The sequence below is a fragment of the Xenopus tropicalis genome, chromosome 1 (assembly GCF_000004195.4).
Source record: "Xenopus tropicalis strain Nigerian chromosome 1, UCB_Xtro_10.0, whole genome shotgun sequence".
Lineage (NCBI taxonomy): Eukaryota > Metazoa > Chordata > Amphibia > Anura > Pipidae > Xenopus > Xenopus tropicalis.
This window is the reverse complement of record NC_030677.2, coordinates 105,873,774-105,887,913: the sequence shown is the minus strand read 5'-3', so window position 1 is coordinate 105,887,913 and position 14,140 is coordinate 105,873,774. Positions and strand designations below refer to the sequence as shown.

At 40.2% G+C, this 14,140-nt stretch overlaps 1 protein-coding gene across 1 annotated transcript; it reads left to right on the top strand.

Annotated features, from left to right (window-relative positions):
- Window positions 1-7,081: 7,081 nt before the first annotated feature.
- On the top strand, window positions 7,082-11,393 carry LOC496767 (proteinase 3). The gene is made up of 5 exons (XM_002940662.3): window positions 7,082-7,313; window positions 9,630-9,777; window positions 10,339-10,483; window positions 10,604-10,864; window positions 10,987-11,393. The coding sequence occupies exons 1-5, from the start codon at window positions 7,082-7,084 to the stop codon at window positions 11,137-11,139; spliced, it is 939 nt and encodes a 312-aa protein (XP_002940708.1). The 3' UTR covers window positions 11,140-11,393.
- Window positions 11,394-14,140: the final 2,747 nt, after the last annotated feature.

Sequence of the window (14,140 nt, the reverse complement as noted above, 5' to 3'; positions counted from 1 at the left end):
CAGGACCGACCCCCCAACCCCCTTAGCTCGTTACCGAGGGGGTTGGGGGCACATATGTCTCTCTGCACCGGCGGCTTTTGCTTAGGTACCAATAACAAAGGTACTATGTTGTCGGCACTTAACTGCTTTTTTTAAAACAACGTAGTGCCTACATTGTTGGCAGGGAAAAGGTTAGTAGCCTGCCCAAATAGTTCTACCCCCAATGCTAGCAGTATAATGAGGAGTTAATGTGTATATGCTGCAACTAATAACATTATGTAAAAGATAAAGGTCTGCTACATGGTCCATGATACACTCACAGGGGCAACTGTACTGTAATCCCCACCTCACACACTCTGTCAAGAAGTTTGGTAGAAGAGCACGTAGAGGTAGACCTCTCCTACACCTCCCACTATAAACAGCAGAGACTGAAGTAGGTACAGACCTGTGTTTAAGTGGAGGAGTCGCTGGAGTGCCATTAGTCCAGGCGTAGTAACAGAATCAATAGGCAAAGGCAGGTCAGGCAGGCAGAGGTCGGTTCGGGCAGCAGGTTTCAGGAACCCAAGGAACAGGCCGGGTCAAACACAAGAAAACGATAACCAGAAAATGCTCAGTGACACACTAGGAAAGCGACGATCACTTCGCAGTGAGTTGCAGGCCTCGGCATTCTTATATGCGCAATGTACATGCGCCAAAACGTTACGCCGCCGCGACTATTCACGTGCACAGCATTGCAACTATACGCACGCACAGCATTGCGATTATTTGCGAGCACAGCATTGCGACTATTTGCGTGCACAGCATTGCGCATGCTTTCTACCGGAGCGCCGCACCGCTGAAGGTCCTGAACACGCTGACCCCTTAGTGAGGTAAGATCCTTACACACACTCTCTCTAATCTAGGTACACAGCCTGAATGACAATGTGTAGCCTCTACAGGGGATAACAGGGCAGCTGGAAAGGAAAGCCCTGGAGCTATAAGCGCAGGAGCTGCATGACAAGGTATCCGAATAAACAGCAGCCAGATTACACTGGTTTATGTTTAGTGATTGGCAGAACTAGGTTCAACTGTGATTAGGTGAGAAGGAAAGAGTTAAGGCAGGAGAAAACCGGCATGGGGGGGCGGAGAAAATGAGAGGGATGTGATGTCAGAAAAAGAAGCACTCACTTCCTTATCTTCTGAGCAGGTAGAAACATCCCACCCTCCCCCTTTTTTCATATTTTGCAAAATGTCAGGAGTTTCTCTTCTTTTTGTTTTCATATTATCTATTAATAACTGAATGTGGATGTTTTCCTGAATGTATTGTTATATTGTGCTTTCTGTATCTTTATACGGTATAAACTTGAGAGTCAGCATTGTATTTAATTCATGTTAACTATGATTAGGAAATGATCCAGGAAATGTTTCCGATCGCCAAGGGGGTCAGGAAGGAATTTTTCCCTCTTGAAGCATAATTGGCACTAGCTTCAAGTTTTATTTGTCACAGCAGCGGTAGGACCTTGCCAGAGTACAGCACAGGTCATTTTAGCAGTAGGTAGCTCTGTAGGCAGAGGCAGTCTAATACTCATTCAAGTCTTCAGCGAGGAAAGGCAGAGCATAGTAGTGACTTCTCATGGAATTATGGCTTTAGAATATTGCCTTGGGTTAGGCTGGCAAGGTCCTATTTATTTGATAAAATGTGAATAAATGCTGTGGCCATTTTCTCCACCTCTGTCTCCTGGTGTTTCATTAAGGTATGTAACAAGAGGGTTCAGTGGGGTGCAAAGGGTCAATTGAGGAGTCCCCTTGTCATGCTGTCCAAATACCTAGATGGCTATCTGGTATATGGGTTAATAATATACAGAGAGATGACATCCGCAACTGGATAACTCAAACTACAGCTCTCTATATACTCCAACTACAGCTCTCTGTATACTCCAACTATAGCTCTCTGTATACTCTAATGAGTTGCAGTAGCTGCAGCTCCGTGTCACAGCCTGGATTCCTATATAATAGCGAGGGTACATTTTTGGGCCCAGGCTGATTTCCATGCTGCCTGAGTGGCTACAGTGAGATTAACTGCTGTAAAACTGCAAACAAACAGCAAGAGTCTAACAAACAGCCTGCCCAAATAGATCTACCCCCAAAGCCAGCAGTATAGTGAGGAGTTAGTGTGTATATACTGCAGCTAATAACATTATATTACAGAGAGAGCTCTGCCTCATGTTTCTACCTGTTCAGAAGATAGGAGTGAACTGCTTCTTCTGTGACATCACATCCCTATCCTTCTCCACCCCCTGGCCCAGCTTTCCCCCTCCTTAACTTATTGCTTCTCACCCAATCACAGCTGCATCTGATTCTGCCAGTTTTTAAACATAAACCAGTGTAATCTGGCTGCTGGTCATTCGGATCCCTTATCATGCAACCCTCATGTTTATATCTTCAGGGCTTCCTATAGCAGCCTCTCTGGCATTTGCCTGAGTTTTAAGATTGCCTGGAGCAGGCAAAAAAAAACCAAAGCAAATTCAGAAAACATTGAATTCTTGTGAAGTGATGTATTCTGGGAATCAAAGTCCCTCTCTTTTCTAGATGTAGACCACTTTACAGATTCTATGGCACTACCTGCTGATATTGTCCTTGTTGGCGCTTCCAGGAGCCCTGAGCCCCGCTTACTATGGGGACAGGAGTTCTGTTTCTATGTGGCGTGCCTCCACCCAAGGTTGATATGGGATAACTATAACTCCCACCCTGGGACTTGATACTATAGTGTAGCACTGCACCGGACTCCACACTACCCCCAACAGGTATTCCCGTCCCTGGGGTATTCACTTACAGGCACGTAGGTGATCCTTGCAGCAGACAATCGATGAACACAAGGTGTGTGATGAATTAGATGAGCTTTTATTTGGGTGACACCTCTCCAAGAGCAGCATACAGTGATACAGGGCATATACTCCTTCCACAACCTTAAGAGTACCTTACCCCTGTTGGGTATCCTCCGGTACTCCCGCCAAGATGATCCCTTTTAGGTGTCCCCCCCGGGTACTCACACCGAGAGACCCTCTCATAGGGCTCTCCCCGGTACTCTCACCAGGCTGACCCACCTCCAGGACTCATCCCTGGTACTCACGACTAGGTACCCTCAGGGTAGGACTCCTTCTAGCGGCAGCTTGACCACCTACCTAGATACTAGGTAGATGTATTGCTGGGGGATCTTAATCCCACTACCACTCCTGGAGGGGTCATGTCCACCAATTCTAGCTAATAACCTACATGTCACCCTCTAGAGTGACCTATTACACAAACTACTAACTAACACGGTGCCAGGGGCCCTCCTGCACTAAGAGCAGTCCCTGGACTCAAAATGTCTCAACCACAGCACATGGCTGCATCTCTATTTATATGGCTATACACCACCCTGTGGCCATAACCCGAACTACAGGGGTCCTCCCCATTAACTATGAATAACCCAGACCATACCCAATGTACCTTAACCATTACCCTCCCGGGGCCTATCCTAGGGGTATACATCCTGAGGGGCCTATTTTTGGTAAACCCCTACATAGAGAATCTGTGCTCCTTCAACCAATGAAAGCAGAGGGACTATGGATCACTCTGTCAGACTAAAGGTGGCCATACACGAGCCGATTGTGGCTGCCGATATAGCTCCATTGGACCGATTCGGCAGCTTATCAGCCCGTGTAGGGGCAGGAACGAGGGGCATGCCCGACCGATATCTGGCCTAAAATTGGCCAGATATCAATCGGGCAGGTTAAAAGATTTAGTCGGATCGGGAAAAAGTGGATCTGCTCTCATACTTGGCTCTGTGTAGCTACACTGATAGGCACAGCGTTGGCAGGTACATGGAGTGGAGATAAGGCCAAAAATTCCTGCTTTTATGCTTTTCACAACAGTCTCTGCTCTGTGTAGATCCACTTAGCCAAACACTGTACCTGTCAGTGCAGCTACATGGAACTGCAGATTAGAGCAAATCTGCTTATTTTTTTCTGCCTTGTAGGCAGACAGAGCAAAGTGGGTGGTGGGTGCTCCATGTGTGACTGTGGCCTAAGGGGGGGTGTCTGGTCCCTGACTATCCAAGTTCACAGAATATTACTGTTTCCCTTCAGTTTGTGGATTCAGGTATGTTTGTTTTAAAAATATATATGTATGTACAAATGTATATATATATGTAATTATTTTTGTAAGTTCAGATAGTATTTATGTACCTTTTTTAAATGAGCCTTACTGTATTAACGCTTGTCAAAAAGGGGGTATATATTGTTTTTTCTTTTTTTTTGCTCCCATACTGTATTTTCACAAAATTGTGTTTTCCGGCCTAGGGTATATATTTTTACATTGGGTGGGAAATTTCTTAGCATGATATATAAATATAAATTGAAATTACTCTGTCCTAGTCATTTGTTTTGCCACTCATGGCAGGTATCTAGTACATTGTTGATTATTTTTAGTTAAATGATACCATCTAGTGGCCTGAATAGTAAATGTTACCATTCATTATTGTTCACCCTGCATTTCAGAATAAATAGGTTGTAAAACCTCTTCTCTTATATCATCTTGTATGTGGAGATGATTTAAAAAACAAACTTCTGTTACAATGATCTTTTGGCAAAAAATAGGCAGCTTTTATGTAAGTATTTTGTTTTACATTCAAATAAGGAAGATTGGATCTTCTACTTGATAATAGTTATTATGTGTATTTACTGGCCTGGTGAGCTGCAGGTGAGGGTGTACACAAAACTCTTTTCCATGTGGGCCCTCAGATCTTATACAAAGTCTTTTTAATAAATGTTATAGATATTCCAATAACTTGGACACAAGTGGTTCTTGAAACACAGTTAACTATTTATTTGCTTGAATTTCACAACAGATGCTCTAAGATCTGACAAATGTTACTCTACTTCCCAGCATTTACTATATTCACTTTATCAATTACATGGCCACAGACAGGTTGAGAGGTTATTTAATACAGCCAGTGATATTAATACTAATCACTCAACAGGTGCTCAGTCCCCAGCACACAAAGCTCTCCTCTTTGAAACCCTCTATTCCTTAGCCTATCTGACATTTTTGTCTTTGTCTTTATGTTGGCAGGTGACTCATATGGTGCTTACCTGCTTGCCTACCTATTGACCATGCCTGTGCTAGTACTTATCCTAAGCCTTGGTTTGTTTCATTACAGTGTCTACATTCTCTTTACCCTGCCTGTGTCTCAATGAATTGTATTTATGTTTGCTTGCAGCTTAAGTTTGGGAGAGTTTCAGTACAGCAGTGACATTAAACCAAGGCCCCCAGCTGTTAGTGAAATGCAGCAGTGGCAGATCTTTATAGGTCTTTATACATACAACATATAGTAAAATATTCATAGTTTTATAATAAAAGAAAATACTGGATTGCTATTTTGTGAAAAAGCAGTGTTAAGTTTGAAGAGTATGGCAATAACCCTGCTGTAACACCTCTGTGCTGTAACACAGACCTCTGAAATGAATAACCTAATAACCTAGTGCTTTAAATAATAGTTGTTGTACAGAATACATTTTATTTACAGTGTAGTACAGAAACATTTCACTCAGGAAGACTAGAAATTGGAAGTACCAAGGGCCATATCATCTATAATAGAACCACCTATATCTGATAATATACACACTCTTGCCTATTTCAGTTAGCATTTATGAGCTGAGAAAGGTATACAGGAAACTTATTAGACAGATGGTCCCTGTGGCACAAACAAGTAGAACCTATTATATAGCTGACTATGGCTGTTGCAGCTAGGGTTGCCACCTAATTGGTATTTTTCCCCAGATGAAGCTAGGTCGGTATTAAAAATATATGGTTAACTTCCCAATTGTCTTTCCACAATTACATCATCTCTCTGCCCTATTACTTCCTATTATTCAAGAAAGAAAGAGAAATGTTTAACAGTTCTTGGCATTGGGTGGTTCTATGTTCATAGAATTCTGGTATGCCACATCAAGTTTGCTGGCTGTATTAGCCCTGCTGAAAACTGCATTGGGCCTGCATCAGGAGGACTGATTACCTCTTTGTATATGGCAGCCATTTCCATGTTGTGCAACCTGAGGAAGGGGTCAAAGTGGTTGTTTGTGTACTCACATTATGGAAAAGATAATTTTAACACCTCAGAATTTCTACATAATAACCTTAGCAACAATAAAAAAATATTGTACTATCCACATACAGAAATCATGAAAATTAGTAGTGGTGTGCAAGGTAATTGATATCATAATTAGCAAACACAAAAAGAAGAGAGAAAGAATTATATCAGTCCATGGAGAATGAGCAAAGTTAGTAGCTAAAACATAGCTTTTAGTATAACTACTAAAGCCAAAAGTTTATAATAAGTGTATGGACAGATTACTGCAGGGGTCCCCAACCATTTTTTACCCGTAAGCAACATTTTAATATAAAATAAGTCGGAGCGCAACGCAACCATGAAATAAGTCCCTGGGGGTGACTTATAACAGCTGTGATTGGTTATTTAGTAGCCCAATGTGAGCTACACATGAAAACAGAGAGGCGCACTCCCATAGTGTAAAATCAAAAGTAAAAAGTTTAATACATAAAAGTTGCACTTACAATAGTTGCAGTACCATAAGCGTATCAATCAATGAGGCCCAACGTGTTTCGTCATCAAGATACTTCCTCAGGGGCATCAATGTGAGCTGGCACACTACAGGAGATTCTGTTTGGCAGTACCCATTGTCTTTATGCCTCTGAAACTTGCCTCCAAGTCAGAAATTCAAAAATGAAGACCTGCTTTGAGACCAGTGGGAGCAACATCCAAGGGGTTGGTGAGCAACATGTTGCTCCCGAGCCACTGGTTGGGGAAAACTGGATTACTGCCTCTAATATGCAATAAAGGGAATAGTAACACAATTGTGGAATACAGTGTGCAGACAAACAGACACCTCTGTCCCTAAATTACATGACTAATCTAACCTGATGTCCAAATTTACCTCAAATCAGTTGCTTTTGAGGCCTTTATAACCTATTCCTGGACTTTTTCTGTCTTTTGCCACAATAACATTTGATGTAATTCTGATCTAAATCTCACACAGTATCATGGATATTCACTAACTCTAGAACAATGACTAGTAAATCTTGCTCACAAGGCTGTAAGATCCCACTTCCCTTCTTTTACCCTTCTGCAGAAAAACTGTTGTTTCAACACCAAACTCTGGTGAAATTTTCCAACCGACATTTCTTTCCAAACTATGAAAGCTTATTTTTTGCTTTGGCAACTCAGACAGAGGTGAAGCATTTAGCCATGCAACTTCTTGTGCTGCTCACTGTAGTCCTCTGCAGCTGTCCCTTCTCAGGTAATTTTACTTATACTTGCATTTAGTTCCATTATTGTCTTATAAAAGAGCACAACCTGTCCTGCAAAACACAAGGATAAAACCAACCATGATTGTTGTGGCTTAGTATTGTAGCATTTGGCTGCTTGTGTTTAGGACAGTACTTCTTAACATTTTTTTCAAGGGACCCAGTATTAAAACTACTTTTTATTGTGGCACATATCACTATTCAGGCCAGTAGATTGTATGGTTAACCAGCCTAAACAATATGGTAACTTTTTGGTTCCTAACATACAGGATATGTATACCTGGTTTAGGAAGTACTTGGCCATTTAAACAGAGGCTGATTCTTTATCTACATTGTCAGAGTTGGCTAGAAAGGTTGTATTGGAGGTGGGGGGCAAAAATATTGGAACCAGGGACTACTAATCACTTCATTTGCCTTCTCTTTTCCTACTTGTTTTATGTTTGTATTCTATATTGCCTCCTTGTTTCAGCATCTTCCATCTACTTTCAATTCCATTCTCCCTAACTGGTTGGCCTTACTCTATACCATCTTCAGTTCTATATTTCTAATTTCCACTTCATTTATATCATTGCTGTACTTTCCATTTTCTTCTCTTCTTTTGTCTGCCATTCCCTCTTCTTTCCTCTTTCTCTCCTTCTCTCTACTTTTTACACCTATCTCCCATATCACTTAGTTTTCTGCCTCCCCACCTTTTTTTTTTTTTTAGCACTAATGAACTCATCATTCCTGCAGCCCTTAAAGGGGTTGTTCATCTTTGAGTTAACATTTAGTATGATGTAGAGTGTAATATTCTGAGGAAATTTGCATTTGATCTTCATTTTTTATTATTTATTGTTATTTAGTTCTGTTTTTGTTCAGCAGCTCTCCAGCTTGGAGTTTCAGCAGCTATTTAGTTGCTAGGATTCAAATTACCTTAGCAACCAGGGTGTGGTTTAAATGAAAGATATATGAGTAGGAGAGGACCTAAATAGAATAAAAGTAATATAAAGCAATAATAACAATTAAACTGTATCTTCACAGTGAAATAGTTATTTGGCTCAAGGATCAGTGACCCCCATTTGAAAGCTGCAAAGAAGGCAAATAATTCAAAAACTATGAAAAACAAATTGAAAAACTATGACAAACTAATTGAAAAGTTGCTTAGAATTGGCCTTTCTATAACATACTAAAGGTTATCTTACAGGTGAACCACCCCTTTAAATGCAATATTTAAAACCAATCCAAGTGACACAAAGAAAGCCAGATGCCCAGAGCTGATGATGTTCCCCAAGTTCATGAGGACACAACACCATAATCAGAGAGGAAGTCCAGAAGTCCAGAACTAAAACTCTAGCAAGGGCCTAGAGTTATTTTAGAGTATTGGACAAAGTATATGTAAACTTAAAATGTTTCTTTAGCTATACCTATCCAGACTTACACGTATATTGTAAATAGACATACAGCACAAGAGCAGTATTATATTTTAGATGCAAAGCAAACTTGGTGATGTCTCCACCCAATGAAAAAATGAAAATCAAAGGAGTATTGGACATTACTAAGGATTTTGGTGGCCATATTAAGGCAAAATGATGCAGACCTTTTTATAAACTGTGTGTGTTTGTGTGTGTGTGTGTGTGTGTGTGTGTGTGTAAAGATATATAGCACTCATCAGGTCCCAATGCTTTGGTCACTGAAAAATATTTCTGTACCAAAACGTTGAGCATTTAACAAAAACATTCTTTCAGGACTTCTTCTTTAAAGTGGACCTGTCACCCAGACATAAAAATCTGTATAATAAAAGCCCTTTTCAAATTAAACAAGAAACCCAAATTCATTTTTATATTAACACATCCAAACTCATTATAAAGGCATTTAAAAATCCCAGCTGTCATTCATATATTGCCATATGGCTTAGGCATAGGGGCAGGCAAGTACTTTAACTTTCAATTCAGCTCTCACTTTTCCCCTCCCTCCTAACCATCTAACTGTGTAGCCAGTACATGGGCATCTTGTCCCCCATTCTGGCACATACACACGATTTTGGGGTGATACAAAGCTTGCCTTAATAACAGTGTCCACGAAATGGCACCTGCCTATTTGATGTGATTTAAGTCCAGGACTGAAGGAAACAATATTAATATTACTTATATAGTGTAAGTGAAGTTTATTTTGCTTAACAAACACAGTAGAAAAGAATTTTGAATTATTTCTTAGGGTGACAGTTCCCCTTTAAGACTATATATAATATATGTGTATATATAATGGTACTTGTACTCCACAGAAAACGGAATAACATAATCATTAGTTGCTTTATTGCTGTCTTTATGCAGGGGCATCTCGCATTGTTGGTGGCCGTGAGGCAAGAGCCCACTCCAGACCCTACATAGCTTCCCTGCAGATAAGAGGGTTTCATTTTTGTGGGGGTGCCCTCATCAATGAAAAATGGGTCCTTACTGCAGCACATTGCATGGAAGACACGTGAGTCTCTGCACTAAATGACACATTCCACCGTTCCCATTATTCTTTACTCTTATATTATAGAAAGGGCAAATTTAGTTTTTTCCTCAATTAAAGACATTTTAAAGGGGTTGTTTACCCTTAAATTAACTTTAAGTATCATACAGAGATAATTATTGTAAGACAATTTTCAATTAATCTTTATTTTTTATCATTTGCCTTTTTTTTTTCACTTATTTAGCTTTTTTTCAGTAGCTCTCCAGTTTGGAATTTAAGCAGCTATCTGGTTACTAAGTTCAGGAAAAGTTGATGTACCATGTTAGCCAGTCAAAAATGTTTACAGGGTAACCCTTTTGAAATAAAAAATACTAAGATAACCATAGCAAGCTTTCAGAACATTTTAGTTCCTTTTTCAAGGTAATCAGCTTAAATAATCACAGTTATTTAAAGAAAAAACTTCTTTTTTAAGAACATCTCTGTATATACTTGAAGGATAATGTTTATGTAAGTATGACTGTAAAGAGATTAAAGACTGGTCTTGTGCATAACCTTTACTACAAAATGTTATTGTTTCTACTATAGGCCTGTTGACTCAGTGCGTGTCGTTCTTGGTGCTCACAATCTGCAACGTCCAGATAGTTTAGTCCAGGAGTTTCGTGTTCAAGAGTCTGTACAGAACCCTGAATATAACCCAACCACCTTTCAAAATGACATCCATCTGCTGAAGGTAAGAGAGAACCTTACAGGTAGTAAAGCTTTGCAGAATCTTGTATTGTTCTGCTAATGTAGTGTGATGCCCTGTCACTACTAATTCTCTGTCAAATCCCCTTGACTCTCTTTATTATAGCTGAATGACTCTGCTGTTATCACTTCCGGTGTGAGAACCATTCGCCTTCCTGTGCCTAATTCAGATGTGGCACCCAGGTCAAACTGTTCAGTAGCTGGATGGGGAGACATCAATGACTTTGGCACTTCTCCTAGAGCCCTTATGCAGACAAATGCAGATATCATCAGTCGTCAGGCTTGCAATAGGTCCTGGGGTGGAGCCATCACCAATACTATGCTGTGCGCAGCTACCCCAGGAGTTCTGGCAAAAGGTTTCTGTTCGGTGAGTATGTCGTTGGCAGCCCCCCTGCAATACCTCTTACCTAGTAAACATTCATTAATCATGTATTCCAAAGCTTTCAGCATGTATTGCAGGATGACTCTCTGACTCTGTGTATGTTGTAGGGTGACTCTGGAGGACCCCTTGTGTGCAGAAACAGACTAGAAGGTGCTGTGTCTTTCTCAGGACGTTTCTGTGGGAATGCTATGTTTCCAGATGTATATACTCGTGTCTCATCCTACCTGCCTTGGATCGAAACAGTGATCAGACAAAACTGATAGAGGCAACAGCACATATCCTGATATGGTTTTAGTCTCTTACTGTTAATATTGCTATTGAAATGGATTATGGACCTCATTTACTATTTACTACCCCTCTTTGTAAATTAGGATATACTTTTTTCAGAATAAAGATGTACTTTGATTCGTGATGCCAAAATAATAGAACCTATAAGCAGCATTGCATGTGTACTGCTTTTTATTACATACAATTATGATTTGATGATTTAATAAATGCTCATCCTCCTAACAAACTGTTTTCTGTAAAATGTTATTGTTTTCATTAGTACATGCCATTTAGAATGGAACCTCAATCTAAATTCCTAAGGAATTACCCATAAGGGCAAATTGAATTTCACCCAAAATAAACTGCAGTTGGAACTTGTGGTGACTTGTGGAGGACACAGCACTTAGCACTGGCCTTGTACTTGTACCTGTGATTTTTTTTTTCCATTTTATTTTCCATTTTAACTATTTATAATACAGAGGGGAAACCACCCCTTTGAGTAAAAAAGGGAGGAAAAAGAAAAGAAGAAACAGGTGAGCTGGGGGGAAGATATCAAGATTAGGACAGTGCAATGTATTCCTTTCTGGTGTTAGAAGCATGGTTAGGGTGATACATTTGCCTCCAGCCATTGACCCCAGAGGCATTTGCGGGCTAGGTACACAAGTTTCTGTTTGAGTAAGGAGTTGTTCATAAGCTTTTTCCAAAAGTTCAGTGCAAGCAGTCCTGTAGACTTCCAATGCAATCGGATCTCCTTTTGGTATTATAAAATAGCTGCAAATAACACAGTTTAGCAGGGGCTCTCAGCATTAAGGTTTCCATGATGCCCAGAAAAATGGGGGACAACATGTTAGGGAGTGCTAGGGCCATTTCAGCATAATTGAGAACCAGAGAATTGAGAATCAGAATCCCTGTATTATTGGGCATTCCCAGAAAACATGAAAGAAGGTACTTGCAGCATTGAGACACTTGGGCCACTGGCCAGGAACCCAGGATATATCCTAGCCAGTCTCTGTGGGGTAAGATATATTCTATTAAGGAATTTGATCTGTATGTACCTATCTCTACTAGAAATGGTTAACTGGGGTGCCAAGGCTAGGGCATCCTTCCACATCTCTTCCTATAGATCTGAGATATCTTTTCCCCATTGTTGTGAGACTTTGTTCAAGTTTTGCTTGGCTGCATTAATATAAGGTTCACATAAGTAAAGGCTTTTGTCAACTCCGGTTAACGAAGGTATAGCTCCAAGGTAGTTTCAGTAAACACTTCTGGCCTATGAGGGAATTGTGACTGGAAGGCATGTTTTAGCTGCACGTACCTGAATAGCATATTCGCTGGGAGTCGAAGTTCAGCTTGGAGCACATTAAATTGTTTAAAGTCCCCGCCAGCTATAATATCTCCTAGTGTTTTGACTTCTGCAGCTGGCCATCTAGCAGTCTCAGGCACTAAATTAAAATGTGGGAGGTATTTATTTAAGTTGCAGTATTTTTCACGGACTGCTTATGATTTGTATATGAACAGACTAATTAATACTTTTTCAAAAACACACAAAAAGTCAAGCACTGGCATGCCCTCTAGCATACCATACACCTAGAGCTTGCACCTTTGCACCAGTTGTGCCTTTGTTGAGCAGTGTAGGGCAAGTTGCAGACCAGTAAATACAGGCTTCCAGGTTGTTCCAGTTTACTTGTATACTGAACAATTGAATGCACATACTCATACCAATTTAATTATTAGCTATTTTATCTTTAGTTATAGTTTTACTGTTATGACTTACTACACTGGGACAAATGCCTATGCCCATTTCAAATGTCTGTTGTGTTCATATGACAGTTTTTACTGTATGTGTATTTATTCATTTTTTTAAATGTATGCTTGTGTTTTGGGTTTTATTATAGACCCAACACCCCCAAGTGAATAGTGGGTACAGTTCAACTCACAAAAAGGATGCAGAACAAAGGACTAAGGTAACACAAGATTAAAGGACGATGACATATACTGTAGCAAATGTCCCTCTCTTTCAGTGGGGCATAAAAAAGGTTTGCTAATACAGGTATACACTTACCACAACATTTCACAAGTATGCAAATTAGCTGAAAAGACCTGATGTGATGTTCTGAAAAAATACAGGCTTGGGCATGTAGAATTTGAAGTTCAAGAAGAGATTAGAAGAGGCCATAACTCTTTGCCTGGGGAAGACCACAAGTATTTAAGGCTTAAAACACTGTGATCAGGAAGCATGAAGTTCTTGCCAATTAATCTTGATGATTGGCCAGCGGCCCTGAGGGGGAAGTATGACAGCACTTTGTTTTGATGGCTGTGCTCAACGTGCTATCCAAGACTCATCAAGCACTGATATTTTTACTGGGCTGGGAGCCCATAGGAAATGTAATTCTAAATTGGCAGGGATTGGTGTAATGTATGGGTTTTTAGCAACTATTTAATGTTAAATATTTTGTTAACAAACACCAAGGCCAAAATCTGTCAGAAAGAAGAGTTGCTGGGTTCTCTTGAGACTGAATGAGGGCAGGAGGTTCATTTATGAGTAATAACTGTGATGGATGGAAGGGTTAGGCTGTTTTAGAGTAAACGCAGACTACAATTGCTCTGCTATAATTTCAGACACTATTAGAGTCCTGTCATATCATCAAGTGTTTTGTTCCTTAATTATCATTTGCAAGCTTGACATGTCTCATTTATAGGTGTGATGTCAGTGTGCATTTCTTTATATACAGTGAGATTTCTTCCTACAGGAGACAATGTTTGGTTGCAAATTGACTTCTAGGATTTGCCTGGGCACAGTTTTAAGTATTACGGCAATAGCACACAGAGTAATTCTTCCCTTTGCACCATTGCTCTTAACAGAACCCGTCTTACCGTAGTCTAAATTGAAAAGAAATTGGAATGAAACCCATGTCTGTATGAGCAAATATTATCCAGCCAACTTCTTTGTGTTGGAGTATAATGTACATGTAGAATCAACGTGACACAGATAGT

Excerpts from the sequence above, each read along its gene's own strand:
- LOC496767 (XM_002940662.3), top strand. The coding sequence starts at position 7,082 with ATGACTAGTAAATCTTGCTCACAAGGCTGTAAGATCCCACTTCCCTTC. Across the intron at positions 10,484-10,603 it reads ATGACATCCATCTGCTGAAG|CTGAATGACTCTGCTGTTAT; the intron begins GTAAGAGAGAAC and ends TCTTTATTATAG. Across the intron at positions 10,865-10,986 it reads TGGCAAAAGGTTTCTGTTCG|GGTGACTCTGGAGGACCCCT; the intron begins GTGAGTATGTCG and ends TGTATGTTGTAG.